At 41.4% G+C, this 23,879-nt stretch overlaps 3 protein-coding genes across 7 annotated transcripts in view; 2 read left to right on the forward strand and 1 right to left on the reverse strand.

Moving 5' to 3' along the window:
* TOP6BL (TOP6B like initiator of meiotic double strand breaks) overlaps positions 1–3,104 on the reverse strand; it is a 36,328-nt gene extending 33,224 nt beyond the window's left edge. For both annotated transcript variants that reach the window (XM_087880959.1, XM_087880958.1), the window contains exon 1: positions 3,001–3,104. The gene's annotated coding sequence lies outside the window, so the exon portion shown is untranslated. The remainder of the gene's footprint in view (positions 1–3,000) is intronic.
* Positions 2,848–15,814, forward strand: LOC117669721 (acylphosphatase-2-like). Of its 2 annotated transcripts, none has more exons than XM_034424381.2 (6): positions 2,848–2,949; positions 4,255–4,318; positions 6,251–6,457; positions 8,284–8,300; positions 10,084–10,193; positions 15,226–15,814. In XM_034424381.2, the coding sequence occupies exons 3-6, from the start codon at positions 6,403–6,405 to the stop codon at positions 15,338–15,340; spliced, it is 297 nt and encodes a 98-aa protein (XP_034280272.1). In that variant the 5' UTR covers positions 2,848–2,949; positions 4,255–4,318; positions 6,251–6,402; the 3' UTR covers positions 15,341–15,814. The 2 variants fall into 2 exon arrangements, with proteins under 2 accessions (XP_034280272.1, XP_087737086.1); XM_087880960.1 differs by lacking the exon at positions 2,848–2,949 and adding an exon at positions 3,089–3,168.
* A 2,812-nt stretch (positions 15,815–18,626) lies between these two features.
* Positions 18,627–23,879, forward strand: part of SPTBN2 (spectrin beta, non-erythrocytic 2) — a 102,458-nt gene continuing 97,205 nt past the window's right edge. The window contains exon 1 of one of the 3 annotated variants that reach the window (XM_060694357.2): positions 18,627–19,001. The gene's annotated coding sequence lies outside the window, so the exon portion shown is untranslated. The remainder of the gene's footprint in view (positions 19,002–23,879) is intronic. The other 2 variants (XM_060694358.2, XM_087880957.1) reach the window with 2 other exon arrangements.

Genomic DNA, 23,879 nt, shown 5'->3' on the forward strand with positions numbered 1-23,879 from the left:
TCCCCTGTTGACTTTGCTTGTTGGAAACTGTCTGGGAAGGTTGCAACGATTGTAAATACATACCAGTTGCCAAGTGCCCAAATCACAATTAAATGACTGTGGGTACGATGTGATAGTCGTAAATTCGAGAACCGGTCTTAAATCCTTTTTCTCAGCGCTCTCGTAATCTAGAATAATCACTGAGCAAATAGTCAGAAGTTGAGGACTGTTAACAAACCAGCTGCAAAATAAATCTTATCACATCATACATCAATATAAACTTTGCTATAAAAACTAAGGAGTGCAGAACAAGCAGACTTTGTAACTAAGCCGGGCAAATAAGAAGAAAAATAAAATAAAATAGAATTGTTAATTAACAGTTCTGTGGCCCAAGAGATAAATTATATTTTTACTTAACATAATGGCGTACAAATAGTGTGTGTTTCCACAACATTCTGAACCACAAAATTATGCATTTATTTATTTATTATTATTAATTTTGTCGCATTTCTATCTTTATCCTCATTATCCTTGCTGAACCCAGGTAATATGTACTTGTGAAATTACACTGGTGGCCAATTATTCTTTTGTAGAAATCTATACTGGATCCAGCACCAAACTGGACCACATATTTGCCACCGTGAGTTTTAAATCCATAGGAGTGATATTAGATTGTGATCCATTTGGATTATTTATAGAATACCTGCCAAGGTAATTTATTTTTTGATAAATTTTTGTTAGGGGAAGCATTGACCTACTTCAAATGCTACCACAGAGGTACTTGGCTCAATATCTAGGTTAGTGGGCTAAAATTCAAACAAAAAGTTCAATTTCAAACATAGCACAAACTCTTGCTTAAAACAAGCCAAGTTTCCAAAGCTAAGGGGGGCAAAAGGCAAAGTGTGATGTTCATTCTGAGGTTTGTTAACTAGTCTACAAGTATGTGCATGAGTATCATGGATGTGTGTACGTGTGTGTACATGTTTAAACGTGTTATTGTATGTTGGCATGTGTGTGAATATATATATTTGTACCTATACATGAGTGTGATATATATATAAGTATGTATAAAGGTAAGATGACCTATATTGTCACTTTTTTCCATGAACCCACTGGCACACAATAAAAAATGAAATTCTGATGCCTGCTCTCAAAAGAAAAATAAATAACCATAGACATAACATGCATGCACACATATATATGCTATATACATATACATATACATATATACACACATATATACATATATTACATATCAGTGGTGGGTTGCCCCCGGTTCGGACTGGTTCTATAGAACCAGTAGTAAAACCGTTGGGAGGCTCCGCCCACCAACTCCGACATCATCAGGATGCTTCTGCGCATGCATAGAAGAGTGTGTGTGTGCACGAGTGAAGCAAGCGCGTGCGCACGGCCATGTTGCAAACCGGTAGTAAAAGTAAGTAGAATCCACCCCTGTTACATATGTATATGAATCACAGTCCATTTTAAATACCTAGCAGAAAAAAGTCTTGAATATATTACAAGTATGTATATATTACATCAGTGGTGGGTTACTACTGCTTCGCCCCAGATTGGCTCCGCCCACCCGCCCGGATGCTTCTGCGCAGTGATGGGTTGCCCCCGGTTCGCACTGGTTCTATAGAACCGGTAGTAAAACCGGTGGGAGGCTCCGCCCACCGACCCCGACATCATCAAAATGCTTCTGCGCATGTGCAGAAGCTTCTGTGCATGTGCAAAAGAGCACGCGTGCGCCCAGGGTGGGTTCTACTTACCTTTACTACTGGTTTGCAATGGGGCCGTGCGTGCGCTTGCTTTGCTTGCGCGCTCTTCTGGTGGCGTTGGAGTTGGTGGGCGGAGCCTCCCGCCAGTTTTACTACCAGTTCAATAGAACTGGTGCGAACCGGGGGCAACCCATCACTGGCGTGCACGCGAGTGAAGCAAGCGCATGCGTGCGGCCCCATTGCGAACTAGTAGTAAAGGTAAGTAGAACCCACCCCTGCTTCTGCGCATGCGCATACACCCACGAGCGAACCGGTAGCGACGATTTTGAAACCCACTACTGTTACATGCATATTATATGTGTGGTACATGATAAACACGTATCTGTGTGTGTGTGTAATATGTATGTGTGTGTATGTATGTATGTATTATATATATATATATATATATATATATGTTTTCTGAGGTTTTCGTGGGTGTTTGTATGTAGGTCTTTGGTTATTCGGGTTTTCTCCTGCGTAAAGAAAACCCGAATAACCAAAGACCTACATATATATGTGTGTGTGTGTGTGTGTGTATGTGTGTGTGTGTACAAGATAACTTTGTCACGTTTTTTCCGTGAACCCAGTGGCACACATTAAAAAACTAAATTCTGAGGCCTGCTCTCAAAAAGAAAAATAAATAACCATAGACATAACACGCACACACACACACACATATGTTATATACAATTACACACACACACACTCGTGTTCATGTAGGTGGGTGCATATATGTGAGTCAGAGGGCACCTTATGTGTAATTTTTATATATAAAAATTTTATATATAAAAATCCATATGTGGTATAGGTATATGTGTGTTTTTGTGTGTGTATATGTGTGTGTCAGTGTGTCTAAAAACAGGCATATATATGTGTCACTAATATCTGGGTGTGCGCGCCCCCGCGCGCCCCCGCCACCCTCACAGGCGCGCGCGCACCATCCGCACGCCCGAGGCTGCCTTCCCCTTCATGGCTCGCGTTCCTTTTTCCCGCCCAGCTCCGCCTCGGGGTACGGGCGCGCGCCCCCGCGCCCCCTCCCCTTCGCCTCCCGTCCTCTCTTAGCGCGCCCCGCCTGCCCCTAGGGGTGGGCGCGCGCGCGCTCCCGTCTTCCCGCCAAATCTCGCATGGTTTCCCTCAGTCGGAGTCTTCCAGTTCCTCCATTTTTTTCTCCCCCTTCCTTCCCCCCCCTCTTCCACGCCATTCCTCAAGGGTAAAATAACAGCAATAATAATAATCATCATAATAATAATAATGGAGTTACCGGGAATGGTGACAGCCAGGCCCCTCTTTTTCATCCCACTGTATTCCTTACTTTTTATTATCATTATTATTTGTTATGGGCTTCTCTGAAGCTGCCCCGTTTCTGGAAAGGCTCAGGCTGAGGGAAAATTAGCTTAGACAAACCCTCGACATAGACCTCACCAGGCAGGTATTCTGAGGGAGGAGGCATAACATTTATGAATAGAATTAGAATTAGAAAAAATAGAATAGAATATAAACAATGTAGGAATAGAATAGAATATAGAGTAAAATATAGAATAGGATGGAATATAGAGTAGGAGAGAAGAGTAGAATATAAAGTATAGAATAGAATATAGAGTAAAAAAAAGAGTAATAGAAAAGAACAATAGAATAGAATAAGGAATATAGAATACAATATAGGAATAAAATATAAGAGTAAAATATAGAATGGAATATAGAGTAGAATTAAGAATAGAATGTAAAGTAAAAAAATAATAGAAAACTAGAACAATAGAATAGAAAAGCAATAGAATAAGGAATAGAGAATACAATATAGAATAGAATATAGGAATAGAATATAGAATATAGAGTAAAATATAGAATGGAATATAGAGTAGAATAGAATAGAAGAATAGAATATAGAGTAAAATATAGAATAGAATATAGAGTAAAATGAATAATAGAACAACAGAATAGAATAGAGAGAGAACAGAACAAGAATAGAATAGAATAGAATAGAATAGAATAGAATAGCTTTATTGGCCAAATGTGATTAGACACAAAGAATTTGACACTGGTTGTCAGCACACCAGTGCAGTTATTATTGGCTGCCTATCTTACCACAGGGCAAAATCCCTCCTTGGGGAAGCCCACAGCCCCATCAGAACCTGGGGATCTTTAGAGGGGTGTAGAAGGGGGATCATTTCCATCTTGGGGAGGAAAGGGCACCCGAGGACAGAGGCCATGACTGAGAAGGCCCATTCCTGCCTCCAGTCAGGTAGCATTGCTTGATTGAGAGGTCCTGATATGTGCCAACTCTGATGGCACAAGATGGGCAAATGCCACAGGACACAGACCATAACCCTCAAATTACCAGGCCCTGGGCCATGGACGGCTTTATAGGGGGCAAGCAACTCTTTCCATTGCACCCCAAATTAAGCAAATCACTGTAGTTGTTAACATTATCTACTGGGGATTGCATGTGTGTGTATTTGTTTATATTTCATATTTCTTAACTGCCATTCTCTTTCACTCTCATGTTATATAAATACAGGTAGACTCGACTTACAACGACAGTTGGGACCAGAATTTCCATTTCTAAGCAAGGTGGTTCTTAAGTGAGTCATGCTCAAATGTACAACCTTTCATGTCATGGTTGCTAAGTGAATCATTGCAGTTATTAAGTGAATCAACGCTTGTTAAGCAAAATCTAGCTTCCTCTATAGGTTTTGCTTCTCAGAAGCTGTCCGGGAAAGTCACAAAGGGTGGATGACATGACTCCAGAATGCTGCAATTGTGGTAAACACCTGGCAGTTGCCAGGTGCCTGGATGTTGATCATGTGACCATGGGGATGCTGCAATGGTCATACATGTGAGGACCAAATGATGCAAAGATTTATTTTGCTCATTCTGATGCTGTTAATTTAGCATTATGCTTTAAGAAAGAAACCAATACACTAGTAAAGCATACAAAAAGTGAGAATGGAAACCAGAACAATTACTTCCATTACCAAACTAGCAAATAGATCAGGGATGTCAAATTGGCAGCCCGCAGGCCGGATGCATCACATGCAGGCCATGACCACCCCAGCTACGCAAAGGAAAAATCATCGTGAAACATCACAAGATGGCTGCGAGTTTTGACACACATGAACTAGACTAATAAGTTCCTTTAAGAAAAAAATACTTTTCACACTAATAGCCTTATAATTTACTGGTATATTTATTTTAATTCACTAGAAATTAAAATGCATCTAAATAGGCCTTTTGAAACTTGTCTGTTCTATAGGTTGTCCTCATCTTATGTTTAGCGACCATTCTAAGTTACAACAGCACTGAAAAAAATTTACTTAGTACAGGTCCTCGCACTTATGACTGCCACAGCATCCCCACAGATTCATGAACAATTTGGGTGCTTACAACAGTTGCCATATCCTGGGGTCATGTGATCCCCACTTCCAAACAGTTAGGTTCTGCTGTTTTGCATTACCAGTCCAACCTTATGGTGATTTGTTTTTACTTTTTTAAAATTCTCCTTACCATCCAAAAAAAGCTATGATGAATTTAAAAATTGTGCCATATTTATTTATTTAATTGCATTTGTATCACTATTCATCTCAAATAGTGACTCTAATGTACCCATTTAAAGATATTACTGATACCGGTATAATTGACCTCTGGCCATAAGATTTCTTAAAATTTTAGGTCAACAGACCTGCATGGTATAAAGCTCATCAGAAATGTACCTGCAGTTTCAGAGCAATAGAATTATTAAAACATGACCTAAAATGCCTGAACAGGGGAAAAAGAGACAACCCATTGATCTAACATCAACACACGGAATAGGAGGAAATGCATCTTATTTCAAACTCTCAGGAACAGATCCTGAATCTCTCTTTAATCTGACATTTTGAGTTGGCAGTTCTCAGTGCGAGGCCCACGCATGTTCATGGGGGCTGAGACTGGCACAGTTCTTTAACAAATGCGTGCACATTTTGTTTTTGTTGAATGTACCCTGGGCTGTATACCATGTAACTAAAAGAATGCTTGCAACTATTTATCATTCTCCCTCTTATAAATTCTTATGCTTACAGAAAATAGGAAGATGGAGAGGAAGAGTCGAAGAAAAAGCCTTGCTGGCATTAGTAAAAAAAAGAAATTAAAAATCTCATTCCTAGATCTTGTATAAAATATTAGACATGGAGGTGCCCTTTTCCAGCCCATAGATCTAGCAATCAGTTGCTAAAATGTAAGATGAGAGCAAGTTTCCTTACAGTTATGAATCTGAATCAGCTTTTTGCTCTCTCCCTACAAAAGTTCTTTCCTATACAGCTATTATGAGGATGGGTTTAGAAAGAGGAAATTGCCTTGCCTTGATCCATCTAGACTAGCATTGATACAGACTGATAATCATCCTCCAGGGTTTCTGCCAGGAGGCTCCCCAGCTCTGTTTGGAGATATTGGAAATGTCTTTCTGCATACAAAGTAGATGATTTAGCACACAGTTAACTATGGCTGAATAACAAAAACACATTTCTTCCTTGTTCCAGGTGGGCCACACATTGCTTTCCATCCTACTGCTGAATTTAGTAACACAGTCTGGTCAAACTGCAGTGTAAAGCAGATCAGATAGCACACATACATAACCCCCTCTCAGTCTCTTTGGAAGCTGCTGTCAGCTCCCCGTGACTTGGACCGGACAATGGCTTCTTCCGAGCTCTGGGCAATCGACTATGAGATTTATGGGGAAGTCCAAGGTGAGTCTAGATTTTATTTCCTCCCTTTGGTATTATTCTTGCTACGGGATTTTTGTATACCGATACGGTTGCTTGGCTTTCCAGCGGATTGCTCTGCAAATAGTACAGTCCTTGAAATAGGATGCCTGCAGTCTGCTTCTCCAACTGCAGAATCTTGCTTCAGTTCTAATTGCAGTAAGATAGCCTGGGATTGCTTGAAAAGCTATCTGCAAAGACTCTAAAAGGAACTTAATTTAAGCCGGTACACAAGGGGAATGTGTAAAGAAGTTAATTGGGAGCATTAACTTAATTTAGTGATGAATCTACGTATCATAGTGCAGAGAATGAGAAGCTGTTTCTCTGCAGTACTGAGATCTGGGCCATTTCAGGGAGGGAGGCTGAGCATCTTTGATTCAACCCTCTTTTAAATTGAACATACGCAGCCCCACATATCTATTTTAAAAATAACATGATGTGCGACATTCAAGAAGTCATATAGCTTCAGCTGCCATTCTCCAGAAATGAGGAATCAAAAGAGGGCAGAACTCTTCTGAGATTTATGCTGTATTGTGGGTTCTTTCTTGGGGGGTGGGGGAGAGGGCTGTTCTTAGGAATTAGAATCTGTGATGTTTGCTTTTGAGGGATTTCTACTTGCCTTTTAAAGTTCAGATAAGGGATTGTTTCCCAGTTCTATATCCAGAGTCACTTCACGATTGAGGCAGAATATAAATTAATAAAAATATAAACAAATAAGTAACATAATAGGCCAGTAAAAGCTCTTATCTGCAATTCTTGGCTATTTGTTGGCTCGTGGTAATGCTACAGAATGTTCAATTGTTATTGTAAAAATTCAACATTTTATTTATTCAATTTTTATTGTTCTAATTGTAATAGAAAATTTATCAAGAATATAGTTTCTATAATGGCAATGAAGGGGAAAAGGTAAAGGAATTTCACAGGAGACAAAAAGTTCTGTGGGCTGTTTGTAGAAAAGAAATTAGAAAGCAAGATCTTTTGGTGGGCTGAAGACCACAGTTATGTTGAGCTGAGTTCTGGGTTATTTATCCACAATATTAAAAGAGAGCCAACACACAGCCTGCTTTACCTCTTTACCTATGAGCAGGCAAACAAATCAGGTAGGGGTGGTTTAGTAAAATGTTTAATCTGGATTAGGGTTTATTATATCTAAACAAACCAGGATTGTAAATGAGTTTGTAAACTCCACAGTGCTGGATCCTGCAAGATTGGAAAGCAAGAATTTCTTTCTTCTGCCATACACGAACCTTTGATGCAGTAAAAAAAAAGAAAGGTTTATTCACATAAGCACAGTCATGGTTTCAAGAAATGATTCAAAGAAAGCTGTAATTCAGTTGGATCAGTTGTGCCTATGTTATCTTAAGATGGTGATGTCTTAAGACAGTCTGCATCTTGGTATCCTCAAGATGTGCGATAACCTCCACTGATCCCATACTCGTGAAGGGTTGTGGCGGGCCATCTGGGCAGCAATAGATTGGAAAAGATTTCTATTAAAAAATGGAGCATCTTAAATGATGGACTTATTTTTAAGAATATTAAAAGTTCTTAAAAATTTAGGGAGATATTCAGAAAGCCCAGCAAAACAGAAAGATTGGAATCTTTGCTTTAAATATTTTAATTACCAACCATTGGGCTATCTTGTGAATGGTTTTATTGGTGCTTTAATTTTCTGTTGTGGGACACTCCAGTTTATAATCCTTACTGGAAGAGCCCAACAGTTCACTTATGACACTTGCTTTAGGAGTACAGTAGATATTTGTTTACTAATGTGTAGCTATAATGATATCTACTGTATCTCTTCTCTTTTCTAGGTGTCTTCTTTAGAAAGGTAAGTTGTATCTTTTCTAATATATTACTAGATAACTCATGACCCATTGGGTCATCACTTCAGAGATATTGCCTTCAAAAATAGCAGAGCTTCTAATGTACTGGACTTAAAAATTCAGGGAGATATTGAGAGAGATATCTGCCCTAAAAATAGTCCATGTTGAACTGTATAGTAGAGTCAAACATGACGAGTTGATCACAAGACATGCTTTATGACTTTTTGTATTATGTCATAAAATGCTTTATGGTACTCTTATGTCATAAAATGTTTTATAAAATTTGCCAAATTTGTACTTCATGGGTATTATGGGTGCCAGATTTTGGATGCATTCTGTAAGTTAGCCCATTTGAGGTACCTTGGTTCAAAAATTGGGCTCCTATGATATACTGTTTTGCCCAGTTAAAGGTTACAGACAGACAAAGAAGAGAGTTTTAGATGTATAGATATAGATGTATATCATGGCAAAATGAGGGAAGGTGTGTTTCTGTTTTAACTACAGTACTGCGTTTTCTAAGAGTTGCAAATACCATACCATGCACCATATAAAGAAAACCATTGTTGTTCAAGTATAATCCTTGAGCCTACACTCCTGGATATTAGAGCAGGGTTGGAATCATGGGAGCAACAGCAGAGAAGCTGCTCATATCAGCTATCAACAGAGGTTGGGGATTTGGAAGCAAGATCAGGATGAAAGGAACAAGACAGGCTGAACATATAAACAGCAAGCCCATATGCAGATAACACTGAATAATCTCAGCGAAAGTCAGAGACATTTACATACGTCTTGGCATCAGTTGGGTGCTTATCTGCATCTTTAAAATATCTGCTGGAAAATTTAAATTTAAAGAAATTGTTATTGCAGCTGGTTTTGTCATGGTCTCGAAAGCCTCAAGTACAGGTTTCCTGCTCAAATCCAAGCAAGCCAATTTGAATTCTGTATCTCAGAAAATGTAGGCAATCCTTGGGAAAATATAGCAAAGCTCTGGGATGAAAATTGGGCTATTGTTGCTAAGCTGCCTTTCTCCAGTTCTTTCATTCCCTTAACACCCGAAAGCATTGCCTGTCTGAAATAGTCATCTCTGATCAGACATAACTGATGGAGCTTTGATATAACCTTGAAAACCAGCATTTCTCAATAAAGGCAGTTTCCATACTTACCTGCAGTCATCAAATGGAGAAATACCAAGCAATGCATATAGGTAGTCCTTGACTTATGACCACAATTGAGCCCAAACTTTCTGTTGCCAATGCAGTTGTTAAATTAGTAACACATATGTTAAGTGAACCCAGCTTCCCTGTTGACCTTTGTCAGAAGGTCACAAAAAGTGATCACATGACCCTGGGATACTGCAACTGTCATAAATATGAGTCGATCGTAAGTCACTTTTTCACTGCTGTTGTAACTTTGAACAGTCACTAAACGAACTGTTGTAAGTTGAGGACCACCCAGTGGTGAAATCCAAATTTTTTTTACTACTGGTTCTGTGGGCGTGGTTAGGTGGGTGTGGCTTGGTGGGCGTGGCAGGGGAAGGATACTGCAAAATCCCCATTCCCTCCCCACTCCTGGGGGAAGGATATTGCAAAATCTCCATTCCCACCCACTCTGGGGCCAGCCAGAGGTGATATTTGCCAGTTCTCCGAACTACTCAAAATTTCCACTACCGGTTCTCCAGAACCTGTCAGAACCTGCTGGATTTCACCCCTGGGACCACCTGTACATAACTTCAGAATATCTTGGGAAATTTCCTGATGATGATCTCTGTTTGTTTTCTCCTCCTGTTAGTACACCGAAGAGCAAGGGAGGAAACTAGGACTGGTTGGCTGGGTGAAGAATACAGCCAGTGGGACTGTGACTGGACAGGTGCAGGGCCCAAAGGAGAAAGTGGAGATTATGTAAGTAAGGAAACCTGGCTCCTTCAGTTTGGAATGGTTTGCTGAAACAAGTGGGGTGATTACTGCCTGACCCTAAAAAAACACAGGTGTATGGTGATACCCCACCCTCTTGGCCTTCCGGAAGGTCCTTAAAATGTGGCTCTGATGGTTATGGCCATACTGGAGGTGGTTGAAGGGATAAAAGAGAAGACTGCACCCTTGTATTGTTTATCATTGGTTTTTAGTCTGTTTTTAATTCTTACTAATTTGTTTTGATATTTATCCTGTTTATTATTTGGTAAGCTGCCCAGAGTCACTTCAACAGTGAGAGGGGTGGCACATAAATCAAATCAATAAATCAATAAAATGGTGATGGGGCTGCTTAATTGTCTCAGAAGGGATCGTTTGGAAATGGGGGAAAAGGACTTCACATGACTCCTGAAATTGCCAGGGCTGAAGACCAATTTTGGAATTTGAATGTTTTTCAAAATTCAGTATAGGTAGTCTTCGACTTAATGACCACAACTGAGTCCAAAATACTGTATATGTTGCTAAGTGAGAAATTTGTTAAATGAATTTTGCCCCATTTTACGACTTTTCTTGCCACATTTGTTATGTGAATCACAATTAATAACGCTGTGTTGTGTAGTGAATCTGGCTTCCTCTTTGACTCTGCTTGTCAGAAGGTCACAAAAGATGATCACATGCAACCGTCATAAATATGAACCAGTTACCAAGCATCTGAATGTAAATCATGTGACCATGGGGATGCTGCGATGGTTATAAATGTGAAAAAAGGTCATAAGTCCCTTTTTTCAGTGCCGTTGTAACTTTTAACGGTTACTAAATGAACTGTTTTAAGTCGAGGACTACTTGTACAACTCATCAGGACTGAAGTCGGAATTGTTTTTTTTTTTTTTCCTGCACTTGCTGGCCAAAGATAGAATACCTTTGGTGATAAAAAAGTTCCATCACAGGCCTTAATTGTCGACTTTCCACGCTAGTACTAGACTGTTGCTGTTAATCAAACTTCTAAGCAACTACTTCTGCAGTAATCCACAGGGTTCTGAGTACAATGTAAAGTTATTTATGTTCCCCTCTTGATCAGAGTTTGTTCTATTGTTATTTTAAAATTAAAATCTTCAAGTTAAGGCATAAGGCTAGTGTACTACCCTGTTTCCCCCAAAATAAGTCATCCCCTGATAATAAGCCCAATTGGGCTTTTGAGCGCATGACAATAAGGCCAAGCGCTTATGTCAGGGTTCAAAAAAATATAAGACAGGGCCTTATTTTTGGGGAAACACGGTATTTCCAACCATTCTTGTTCTTGCTCCTGAAAGAGAAAGTTCAAAAGCCCCATTCTGATTAGGTTCATCAGCATCAATCAACTTTGTATCTTAGACTTGTGTGTCATGATTACTTTTGTATATATTCTTTAACAAGAGGTGTATTTCTTATGGATTGTCACATGTGGCTTGAAACCTGTGAGGGGGACCATGCCCCTTGCTCTTTCTGAATGGCCTTCTGGTTCTCTTGTGGAGGAAAAGAAACCACAGGTATTCTTCAACTTACAACCGTAGCAATTTTTCAAAGTTACAAAGGCACTGAAAAATTGACTTAAGATTAGTCCTCTGATTTATGACTGTTGCAACATCCCTATGATCACTTGATCAAAATTTGAGCGCTTGGCAACTTGCATGTATTTGCAACAGTTGCGGTGTCCTGGGGGTCTTGTGCTTGCCATCTGCAACTTTCTCAGCCAGTTTCTGATGCCCAAAATTAATGGGGGAAGTTGGATTTACTTAATGACCGCATATTCTGCAACTTTCTCAGCCAGTTTCTGACGCCCAAAATTAATGGGGGAAGTTGGATTTACTTAATGACCGCATGATTCATGTAGGAGATGTCCATGTTGAGCCCAAGAGAGGGGTCAAATACGTCATCAGTCTTGAGTCCCTTCAGGCTTACCTTGAATTCCACTGACACTTACCTATTGCCAACCTGCTTTGACCGTTAGTAGTCCAGATTCTGATAGAGACCTTTCGCATAAAATTAACCTGTATATTCATCCGAACTGCGGGACTCTGCATTTCCTGTGCTTGACAATTCATTTAACAACTGCAGTGCTTCACTTAATAACTGTGGCAGAAAAGGATGAAAAATCGGGTGCTGCTCACTTAACAACCCCCCTTAACAACAGAAATTCTGATCCCAATTGTGGTCATAAGTCGAGGACTACCTGTAGTAGAAATGAGAACCTATTATCACAATTGTGATCTGAAGATAACTCCCTATCAGCAATTTATAAGGATTCTTTCCCTTCCACCCAGCCTCCATTGAGAATGCGTATGTAGGGTACCTCTCCAGACTCTGCCTCCAGAGGGAATTGACACCCTTAAATCTAGGACTTGGGTCAGCATGCAATTAGAGAACTGGTCCAGAAGGAGATGAAGAAAATTGCTTTATGAATTTTTGAGCCACAGTAGAGGTGATTCTGTGTGGGGGTGTGTGGAAGGAAAGCAAGAGCAAGTGAGCGAAAGCAGGGTCTGAGCTTAGGGTGACCCGCAGGCTTTGTGTTGTGTTGGTGTAACAACTTCTGCAACAGTGCTTTGTCACCTTTAGAAAGATGACAGCCAGAGGCAATTACTATAGCAACCAGATCTTCTATCACCTTGAAGAAAGAGAGAGCATGAACGGGGAAAAAATATCTGGGACAGTTGCCATAGCAACCTGCCTCTACATATTGTCTACCTTCATGTCTCAGGGGGGAGGGGGAAATTGGGGCCATTTCCATAGCAACCACACTACTCCATCCCTGGCTTTGAGGAACCAGGGATAAATAGGAAGGAGATAATCCATAGCAACGCTATTCCTCAATGCACATTCTTCTTCCCCCCTACCCTTTTCTCCTCCCAAGTCAGTGCAGGATAAAAAAGCAAAGGTGTAAAACCACCCATGTGACTCTCAATGTTCTTTTGCAATTAAGTATTGGGTGGGAATAAATAGGCAGCATTTCAATTTTTGAAATGGAATACCAGCTGGGCAAATGTATTGTGTGTGGGCAGTGTGCAGAAAGTTGTTTTCTTATGTTACGTGGGAAAACTCATTCATAGGTTCTTTATATAACATAATCTTTAGAACTTTTCTTTAGATCACAGGCGTGGACTGCTGATATCAATAGGGTGCTTTTATATTTTTTTGTTTAAAAATCAAAGAGTTATATCCATTTCACTTTTGATGGTTGCAGCTCACATACACCCAGGTATTGGGCATGGCCTTCCAGCTGATCACTGTGCTTGCCTTTCCCTCTGTTGCTGCCAAATTGCAAATGTAAATTATTGTAAAATACATGGGGAGCGGTCATGGTGACTGTATTTAATTTGATTTTAATTAAATGTAAATTAAAACACATTTAGATTGTGTTTTGCCCCTTTAATGTACAGAACCCAGCATGCAAAGAAAGGTGGGGTTTGCATGTTATGCATAAAATCTTAAAATGTTAAAAGCATAATTGCTATGCACACCCAACAAATAAATCACATTCTAGCTTAGTGTGATGACCTCATTCATGCAAGCCAATAGCTGGGTTCCTACAATATTAAATTATGCAATTCAATTTTATCCTGGTCTGGCATGTTGTATGAATAAAGCGAAAAAGCAACTGTCAGCCCAGAAAACAATCTAAAAACTAGCAATGTTACAGTGATGAAAGGGTTTTATGATAAGATATCACACTTGATCTTAGTCAGAGGGCTGAAGTTTTTTGTGTGGAATACATCTACTTTATAAGACAATTAGTTTATTAGTCCATGACAGTATTTGCTTAGTCTGTAAAATGTTACAAGATATTGGTTTTGCTGCCACAAACAAATTCAGAACTCTTGGAGAAGTTATTTTAAATTGAATAAGCCTGTTTTTTTTTCCTATTTCAATGATTACATTTAGTGCTAAATGTAGCATATGTTTTCTTTTGTTCTTAAAATGAGATTACAGAGACAAAGTAATCAGGTAACAAAGGAGCAAGTTACTCAATGACATTCAGTTGATTTCATGGCTCCAATTTATTTATTTAATTAATTTAAAAGACTTGTGTGAGCGCCCATCTTAAAAAATCTGGGTGGCTCACAATATAGGTTTGAATTTGAGTTTTATTCTAACACTTACGTTCTTTTTTTTGGTTCAGGTTATAAAATGATAAGTATAGGCAGTCCCCTGGAGTAGTCTTTCTACTTCTAAGCATCGCAGTGTCCCTGCAGTCACATGATCAAAGGTTGTGCATTTGACAACTGATGCTGTCATGTATTTATGAAGGTCTCCTGGGGTCATGCAATCCCCATTTGCAACTTTCCCAGCTGTCATCTGACAAGCAAAGTTAATGGGGGAAGCTGGATTCACTTAATGACTTCAGCAAAAAAGGCCATAAAACTGGGCACAACTCTCTTACCTGCATCATTTACTGATGGAATTCCAGTCCCAATTGTGGTTATAAATTGAGAACTACCTGTAAATGTTAGGCATCTGTTCTACCACTGTGTGTTCCAAAATCATCCAAAAATATCAGAAAAACGTTTTTAATATAGATAAGCGTAATCCCTTAATTCTCCCTAAAGATGAGGTAATGTACACATTTGAACTTACATTTGGGGGCCAATGTTAAAACAATCTGTAAAAGGCTATGAGATCTCTTGTTTTTCCAATTGTGTAGGAATTTATCCCATTAGAGTTATTTAAATCTTCACAAATGAAAGCATATTTAAATCATCTCCCCACTTTTTTCCTTCTGCAACATTATTTATGTCTTCAACTTAATTGGAGCCATTTGTTCTGCTGGTAACTTTTGGCAGTATGCTTACTTCCTTTCAATGATTCATGGTGAATCTGTAATAAAACGTCTAATAAATATGGGCCTTGCCTTCCAACAAATGTGCACATTGCACCTGATGGCTTTTTGGGTCTATGAATAGACATATTCCTATTCTGGCTATGTGCAAGGTAAAACAGGAGAAGAAGGAACTGCGCCGTTAATGTTTGCTTCTCCTTCTCCCCCGCCCAGGAAGAACTGGCTACGCAGCGTCGGAAGCCCCATGTCTCGCATTGATCAGGCCGTGTTCTCAAATGAGAGGCAGATCACCGTTCTGGAGTTCCAGTCCTTCACCACCAAATATTAAAGGCAGTTGGCTGGTCCAGATGGGATATGTCTATGTCTAAGTACTACGCGGGCTTCTCTACTCTAAAGGAAGTATCACCTTCGCTCTCAACAAGAAGGTTGCTACTGACATTAGTGTGTGCTTTAGACCTATGGCACTTCCAGGACTCTTGACTCTTCCATGCTGCTAGTGAACTGGAAAGCACCTAAACATCTGCTGAAACAACACATCTGCTGTTCTTTTCCCCCCTTTTCTTATAATTTGTGAAAAGGTAGTAAGGGAAAAAACTAAAGGTGGAAGGAAATATGTTCTCCTAAATCTTTTCTTTCCCAATATGTTCATGAACATCCTGGGCAGTTGTCTTTTAAGCAAACATATAACGAAAAGTTTCCTACTTGCTCCCTGGAAGCATTCTGCGTCTTCTCCTTAACAATAATCCCCAAACCCAGCAAAGACTATTAGCTCATTAAAGATGATCTTTGAAGGAAAGCAAAACTGTCTTTTTTTTTCAGTGGAAACTAGGCAAGCTCAGATATCTGCAGCAGCTTTTTGGAGAAGAAAATAGTATTTGTTTCTGGAGAAGCTCTATGAACACCGGAGGACGGAGGTAGGAAGATTGAGAGAAGCAATAATATACTACTGGTAACATCAGCGGCCTGTTCTGCAGCTCTTATGGCTCAGGTGCATCATGTATTTCAATAATTAATGTGGGTTTCTCTTTCTCTGCTGCAATCGAGATACAGAGATTGTCCATTTGTGAAAGTGTTCTGATTATTATCTGTCTACTTTCCCAGGCTACAAAAGAGGCTTTTCCTCTTTTATAAGTCAGAATATCTCTGTGCTAAAAGTATAAATTCTAGAACATGGAACAGGGAAGAAACAAAAGAAGAAATAACACAACACTCAAACTGATTAGCAGAAAATTTGACCCAGCGAAGTAGTTTCTTCTTCTCACCAGCTGTTTGTTGAGTTATTCCTACTCCTTGTTCTTGCCCAATCTTTTGTGGTCTTCAGCATTATGGATGAAACAACAGATTTTCTGGTTTGGAGAGAAACCTTTGAAGCTGCCAAGACTGTGAAAATGACAGGCAAATGGAATGCCAAGTGTTCTTTGAAGTCTGGAGATGGGGTGTGGGTGTAGTTCTTACTGTAGGGTTTTAAAGCAGAGAGGGCTGGATGTTTTGGGATGGGAGGGGTGTTAAATTCATATAACGGTGCTTTCTGCAAAGGCTCATCCCTTGTCCCAACCTTCTAGCTCAAATGTTCATGCGCAATATTGTTTATATTGGATGCTTTCACCACCATTCTTTAACTATAGTTGGTTTTCCTTGAAGGAAATAGCCCTAGAATCTAACAGGTTATAGTACAAACATCTGACTTGCACTTAACAGGAACTGCATTAGTGTTTTGAAGGTAGCAAATTTATAGGCACATATGCAATGCAGAAATATAGAGAGGTAGATAGGACTATCATTATATAGGCAAAGGATGAAAATTGAATTCAAAATCCTTTATAGCAAAGGTCAGCTTGGGAGGAAGAGAAGCACCTTCCCCTCCTGATAGAAAGACAGACAAATAGATACTGATAGATAGATAGATAGATAGATAGATAGATAGATAGATAGATAAGATAGATAGATACCGATAGATAGATAGATAGATAGATAGATAGATAGATAGATAGATAGATAGATAGATAGATGATGGATGGATAGATATCAATAGATAGATAGATAGATAGATAGATAGAGGTAGATAGACGAATGGATGGATGGATACCGATAGATAGATAGATAGATAGATAGATAGATAGATAGATAGATAAGATAGATACCGATAGACGGATGGATGGATGGATGGATAGAGAGATAGAGAGATAGATGAGAAATAGAGAGAGAGGTTATTGTAAAAATGGGATACAACCAGGCATTGTAACTTTTAAAGATTCTGTCCAAACTGGACGCAACTTTAAAATTTAATATCTGTACAGAATCTACATCTTTGATGAATGGGATACCAGCAAAACCAGACTTGTTCTCCTTGATCAAATACACCAATCACATATTTCAGAACTCTGCTTTTCAATTATACTAGAGGCTCCAAGGATGCTCATAGACAGGATAATAAGGTAAGATGAAATGCATCCCTTGTCCTTAGCCCCCACTATTGGGAATCCCTGTCTGATCTGTTATAGCATTTTCTTTACGCAGGAAATGACATTGTTATTGTTGCTATTGTACTTGTTATTGTAACAAATTGTAACAAGTACAATAACAAATTGTTATTGTACTTGTTAAAGTGCCTTCGTTTTCTCCAGTTGCTAAACCAGCCCTCTACTTTAATCGTTGTGCGCCCCAATATAATCTTGTTTCCCCTTGGTTACAAAGAAAGGGCCTTATTTTGGATTGTGACACTTGCATTTTGGCAGGGTTGGCGGTATGCTGTAGAAATAAATATGTAATTTTTAATAAGAGATTTAAACCTGTAGACGTGGCAGATGCATGTGATTTTCCACAGAACTAGAAGGCGCTGAAATTAAGCCATCAAAAGGGCCCTTCTTTCGACTCACTTGACTCAGGCTTGTTTCCTTTAGGAACTTGCTGTAGGAATACTGAAGAATGCCAATTCATCTACATTCAGTTGCTGGGTTTATGATACCGTATCAACCGTTGGCTTCATTAAACAAATCAAAAAAAGATAATTAACTGGGTTTTGTACCCCACTCCAAACCAATATAAACCACATCAGGGTTTTACAGCCATGGATTGTACAGCCTACAATGCCTACTATCCTACAATGCTGACGGAAGACCTCAGATACGAATTTTACCACTACAGATTAAAGCTCAGCATCTTTTGCACCCAGTTTATTTATCCCGGAGCCCCCTCTGGCTAGGTTTGCGTAATACCTTCTCTTCCTCCCCCCCACCCCCCATAACAACCAGATTTACTGAATCATCTCAATTACTTGGATGCACATAAAAAAAACATCGAACCGTGCTGGCTGGGTCTCTTACTACCCATTGGCCAAACACAACGGCACTGTGCAAAGTAATGGTTTGGCTTAAATGTGGTTTATTCATTGGATGAACCACAATTGGCAGGGTTCACACACCTTAGCTAAAGTCACCCCCCCTCCCCACTCAAAATGGGAAGATCCGATTATTAAAGCAAGGTTTGTGAAGTGAACGAAAGCCCGATGTTTGGCATTAATCTGGCTTTCAGTGCAAGCGGCTTGGGTTGGGCTAAAGCGCCCGGAAAACCCCCCCAAAATCTCGCTGAACGCGATCAGGACCCTCCGTCTCCCCAGAAGCGCTTTGGCCACGTGTGAGCCCGGCCTGGCTCCCCCAGCGGCTCCGCGTGAATGGCGGGGGACGCGCCCAATAGCTGATCCGGCCTCGTGGCTCGGAGGCGGGGGCTTCTTGTCAAACCGAGCCGGGCTAGGCAGTCCGTTCCGCAGCCAGGGCTGGCGGGGCTCCTCCATCGAAAGGCGGCGGCAGCAGCAGCATCCTGCTGGCACGCCCGGGCTCTTCCCGGCGCCACCTGTGATGCTGGCGGAGGAGCAGAAGAGGGGAGACGGCGATGCGCGCACCGGGCGCGTCTTGAGCCGAAGGAGACGCCGGGCGCCTGTGGCAGGAGGTGGAGGCGGCGGAGAGAAGTGAGCCGCGATTTGGTGGCGGAAGGTGGGGGACGCTGTGGCTTATTGTCTCGGCGGCTCGGGAAGGGACGGGGTCGAGGTGTGCCCAGCTGCTCCCGCAAAGCTCGGGGCCTTGGCGGGAGGCGGCAGAGCCAGCGGGCTCTCCAATGCGGCATCTTGGAGAGAGGTGGAAGAAACGGGCAGGTCTCCGGAGCCGAGGAGCGGTCCGTGGCTTTCTGGGTCTTTAGCGGGGCCGGGGGGGGGCGGTTTGGGGGCGACATGCAGGGGTGGGTGGGGGGCTTGTCCCTCCAGCGCAGGAGATGCTCTACGGGAGGTGGCGCAGCGTGGGCTGGCCAGGCGGCCGGTTCAGCCCGTGCGCTCTCTCTGGGTGGCTGCTGGTGTCCTCTGCGCGAAAGCGAAGGCGCGTTCCTGAACTGGGGGACGCCCTGGCCAGCAGCCGTTGTGCGGGGCTTGGGGCTTCTAGACCGGTTCCCGGATGGATTTCGAGGGCCTGCCTTCCCCCTCCCTACCTTTCTTTAAAGATCGAGGCGGAGAGAGAGCTACGGAGATTTATTGGAAGCTTATCCCTCGCTCCTAAAGTGGACGCTGGATTTTTCTTCCCTAGGGTTGGCAACGCTGCTGGAACCTTCACTCCCCTTACAGCTTCCCGTTGGGGCCCCCTCCACATGCACAGAGACCCTCTCTCCGGTCGCTCTCTGCTCCAGTCAAAATGGGTTTTTACGTAAGGAGAAAACCCGCTCAAATCTTTAAGCCATGGTTGCTTAGCCCTTTAGGGGTGGGAGTGAAAAGCTAACCTTCTCCATGCAGCTAACGTTTCAAAGCCTTGAACCGAGGGACCTCCTGTGTGTCCGCTGCTTTTGTATTTGAGTACATGTGCGTGTGATGTTTTCTCCATATTTAGCCATTGGGGCCCTCTCCCACCCCTCTTTTCTGAACAGCCGAGACATGATGGACTCTTCTGAGCTGCATTGGCTGCATTTTAGCAGGATCAAAAGAAAATTTGCCCTGGTTTACAGATGTTCGCCTAGAAGGAAAACAAAGTATTTCCCCTTTCTCCACTTCCTCCAAGTCCCCTCAGGCACGGATTATTTTAGGATTAAGTACAAGAAAAAGCTTTGGCATAAAGACCAAGTAGGTACTTGATTTATGAGGGAAATAAATTATTTTGCCAGTGCAATGTGTCTCAGAGCAGAAACAGGAGATAGATCAGAATCTACCTGTAGATTTTTAAAATTTCCTACAGCAGGTGAGGAAAATTTTCTGATTTCTGGTTGCTTACCATTAGGAGCAATGCTAAACCCTCCATTCCTAATCCATCTGTTGCCACAAAGCTAGCTTGAGGTGATCAGATATTAATTTTGATGGGCACAGACTCTGATCTTTGTTCAGTTGTGGTTTTCAAAATAAATTGTGTATACAGTGCACAGTCACCATTTGCTTAACCGAGGTTTTATTCAGTTGGTTGGTTTTCTAGAAATCCTAACGCTTCAGAAACCTGAATTTGTATAACAGGCTAAGCTACAAACAAGTAACCCACACTGTGTCTTTGCTGAAAATGTTAACCCAGCCTGTCACTCCATAAATGGGTTCACACATTACGCATGTTTTAACCGTGATTTGTTCAAGAAGCCATTATTGGCTGGATTTCATATCGTACTAAGACATGAGCTACAGCATATGAACTACAGGGAAAGAGTTCGTATCACATGATAAGCCCCAAATCAAGAAATCTTTTTATGGCTTAGCACGCTGTGTGAAGTTGACTACAGTCATGTACGTGCATATGAACACAAAAGTAAAAGAAAACCCCACGAGATCATGTAAACATGGCACTTACTTTCCTTTCTTGTGTTTTCGAAGGGTTAGAGTTAAGCCTTACAATCCTTGCATTTAAAATGAAAATGTTGTGTTCCCACGGAGCAAATGGACACTTAAGAGACCTGGGATACGATTGTATGTTCCCTGGATGAGATCTGGTTGCGTTTCCATGCTCTTCCAACCTTTCCTGGTACAGGGTTATCTCTTTAAAAAAACACCAGTCTGAACATACTGCTGGTACTTTTATTAATTTCGTTAACAACATTCTTGGCAATGTAGCGGAAATTGGTCTTGGAAAATTTCTACTGTATCAGCTTTAGAAACTGTCTGTTTCCAAATTGACCCTCCTCAGATGTTCCAATAGTTACTTACAGTATTGCTTTCGACCAGTCGTTCTCAACTTGTGATTCGTGGATGCCCGGGGGAGGGCATGATGCTGTCACAGGGGGTCCGTGAAGGATTGAAGAAATGTTATGATTTAAGTCTTGAATTAATTCATGGGGATCTGTGGCCACAAGAGGCATTTAAAGGGGATACATGGTGATGAAAAAGTTAAGAACCACTGCTTTAGACTTATACAGAAGAGGTCCTTTGCAGCTCATTGTATGCCACTAGTGTGGTTTTACAACATACTAAGCTAAAATTAAACTACAGCATGGTTTAACATACTATGCGAACCCAGCCACTGTGGCACGTTGTAAAGCATGTGCAAAAAAACATACCGCTTGTGACCAATCAATTGATCTGTGATTAAACAATCCATTGCTAACATACGAACCAGATGAGTGTGTTAAAACTATGGTTTGAGCCTTTTCGGACATTTTGCTGCCTGAAGTTTAAAAATGTTGCATATATGTCATATTTTCAGCTTGTTTACTGACATAATATGTCATTATAGCTTTGTGGATATTTGGAACTGTGAATCTCCATAGTCTGCCAAGGCATAATATGGTGTATTTGAGTTTGTTCTAGCATGTTGCATGAATCCACCCATCTAGCTTTTAAAATCGCGGCTTAACCTTCTGGATAAGCCTAACTGATGGTTAATTACAGGTAGCCCTCGACTTATGACCACAACTGAGCCCAAAATTTCTATTGCTAAGCAAAACAGTTCAGTGAGATTTACCCCCATTTTACCCCCTTTCTTGCCACGGTTGTTAAGTGAATCACTGAGGTTGATAAGTTAGTAACCTGGTTGTTAAGTGAATCTGGCTTTCCTATTGACTTTGCTTGTCAGAAAGTCGCAAAAGGTGACCTGCAACCGTCATAAATATGAACCAATTGTCAAAGCATCCGAATTTTGGATTTTTGTGACCATGGGGATGCTGCAATGGTCATAAGTGTCAAAAAAACGGTCATTCGTGACTTTTTTCAGTGCCGTTGTAACTTTGAACAGTCACTGAATGAATAGTTGTAAGTCAAGGACTACCTATATTGTGCAAACCATGGCCTAAACAGGCTACGTTTCAGGCATGCTACTTAAATCCAGCAACATGGCCTCAGTGCTGTCGTCACTTAAGCCAGAGAAAGCACATGTCCAATTTTTCTTCCAGAAAGTGTTAGCTTAATGTGTGACACCAGTACGAACCAAGGCAAATATAGGTGTCCCAGGATAATGTTGCAAGTATCCAATCTGGGTCGGTCCCTGGGACCAGAGAGATTTTGTCTTCGGACTCATGCCAGAGCCCATCTTCAGGGAATTTCTCTCTAGCTACTGGGACATCAGTGTTCTTAGTGAGACCATTCAAATCGCTCTGTCGTATTTCTACTGCAGAATTAAATAGCTTTTAAGAGCAAGTCGATTAAATTATTTCAAAAGAAATCATTCTTTTTGAGGGCTGCAGGTTATTCTGTCAGAGGTGGATCATCGGTGGTGGTGGTGGGGCCGTGCCAGAAGCGAAACTGGCTAAAGTCGCTTCCTTTTTCTTCCCCCCCCCCCTCCATCCTCTTTTCTTCCTCTTCAGCACAAGTAGCAGCTCGGTGCTCGGAGGATTAACAGGAAATCTGTTCACTCGCAGAGCAGTTTTCCTATCAGGCTTTTGCAGATGTTTGTCTCAGGAAAGCCTGGGAAATGTAGCTATGTGAAGAATTCGTTAGTGTCGTTGTTGGGGGGTGGTCTAAAAGAAAATGGCAGTTAAAATAGTGATATGTGTGTGTGTGTGTGTGTGTGTGATTGCCCCATTTTTTCCACCCGGAGCAATGAGCTGTCACTTAAACATCAAAGCTGCATCAGATGGAGAGAAGGGAAACAAAATTATCTTATCAGCTCTGTTGAAGGACTAGCTTCTTTCCCCCCCACACACACTCTTTCCTTCTCTCCCTGCTGGTTTTGATTGGCACTGTGTGCTATAATAAGATTTTTTTCCTCCTCCTTCTTCTTCTTCTTCCCTCCTCATCCTCCTCCGTTTTTTTTTTTCCTTTGGGGTCCTGACTGTGTTTTTCACTTTGTGAGGTTGGTAGCAAGGGTGTCCTTGCCTGTCAACAGTTCCCGGAGACTTTTTGCCTGAATTGATTGATGGCTTATATATGCTATCAAATTGCCACTTAGCAATCTCATAGATCTTCGCCAGGGATGTTCTGTCCATAAACTGGTTCTCTGGGTCTTTCACCCATCACTGCTGTAATCGAGTCCATCCATCTTCCTGCTGATTGTCCTCTTCATCTCTTTTCTCTTTCCTTCTACTTTTCCCTGCCGTAAAGGTAAAGATAAAGGTAAAGGTTCCCCTCGCACAAATGTGCTAGTTGTTCCCGACTCTAGGGGGTGGTGCTCATCTCCGTTCCAAAGCCGAAAAGAGCCAGCGCTGTCCGAAGACGTCTCCGTGGTCATGTGGCCGGCATGACTCAACGCCAAAGGCGCACAGAACGCTGTTCCCTTCCCACCAAAGGGGGTCCCTATTTTTCTACTGGCATTTTTTTTTTACCTGCTTTCGAACTTCTAGGTTGGCAGAAGCTGGGATAAGCAACGGGAGCTCACCCTGTTACGCGGCACTAGGGATTCAAACCGCTGAACTGCTGACCTTTCGATTGACAAGCTCAGTGTCTTAGCCACTGAGCCACCGTGTCCCTTTTTCCCTGTCTTAAAGCC

The sequence above is a fragment of the Pantherophis guttatus genome, chromosome 18, assembly GCF_059756535.1.
Source record: "Pantherophis guttatus breed Tessera chromosome 18, ASM5975653v1, whole genome shotgun sequence".
NCBI lineage: Eukaryota > Metazoa > Chordata > Lepidosauria > Squamata > Colubridae > Pantherophis > Pantherophis guttatus.

Coding starts and splice junctions, on each gene's coding strand:
- LOC117669721 (XM_034424381.2), top strand. CDS start 6,403: ATGGCTTCTTCCGAGCTCTGGGCAATCGACTATGAGATTTATGGGGAA. Junction 10,194..15,225: donor AAGGAGAAAGTGGAGATTAT/GTAAGTAAGGAA, acceptor TCCCCCGCCCAG/GAAGAACTGGCTACGCAGCG.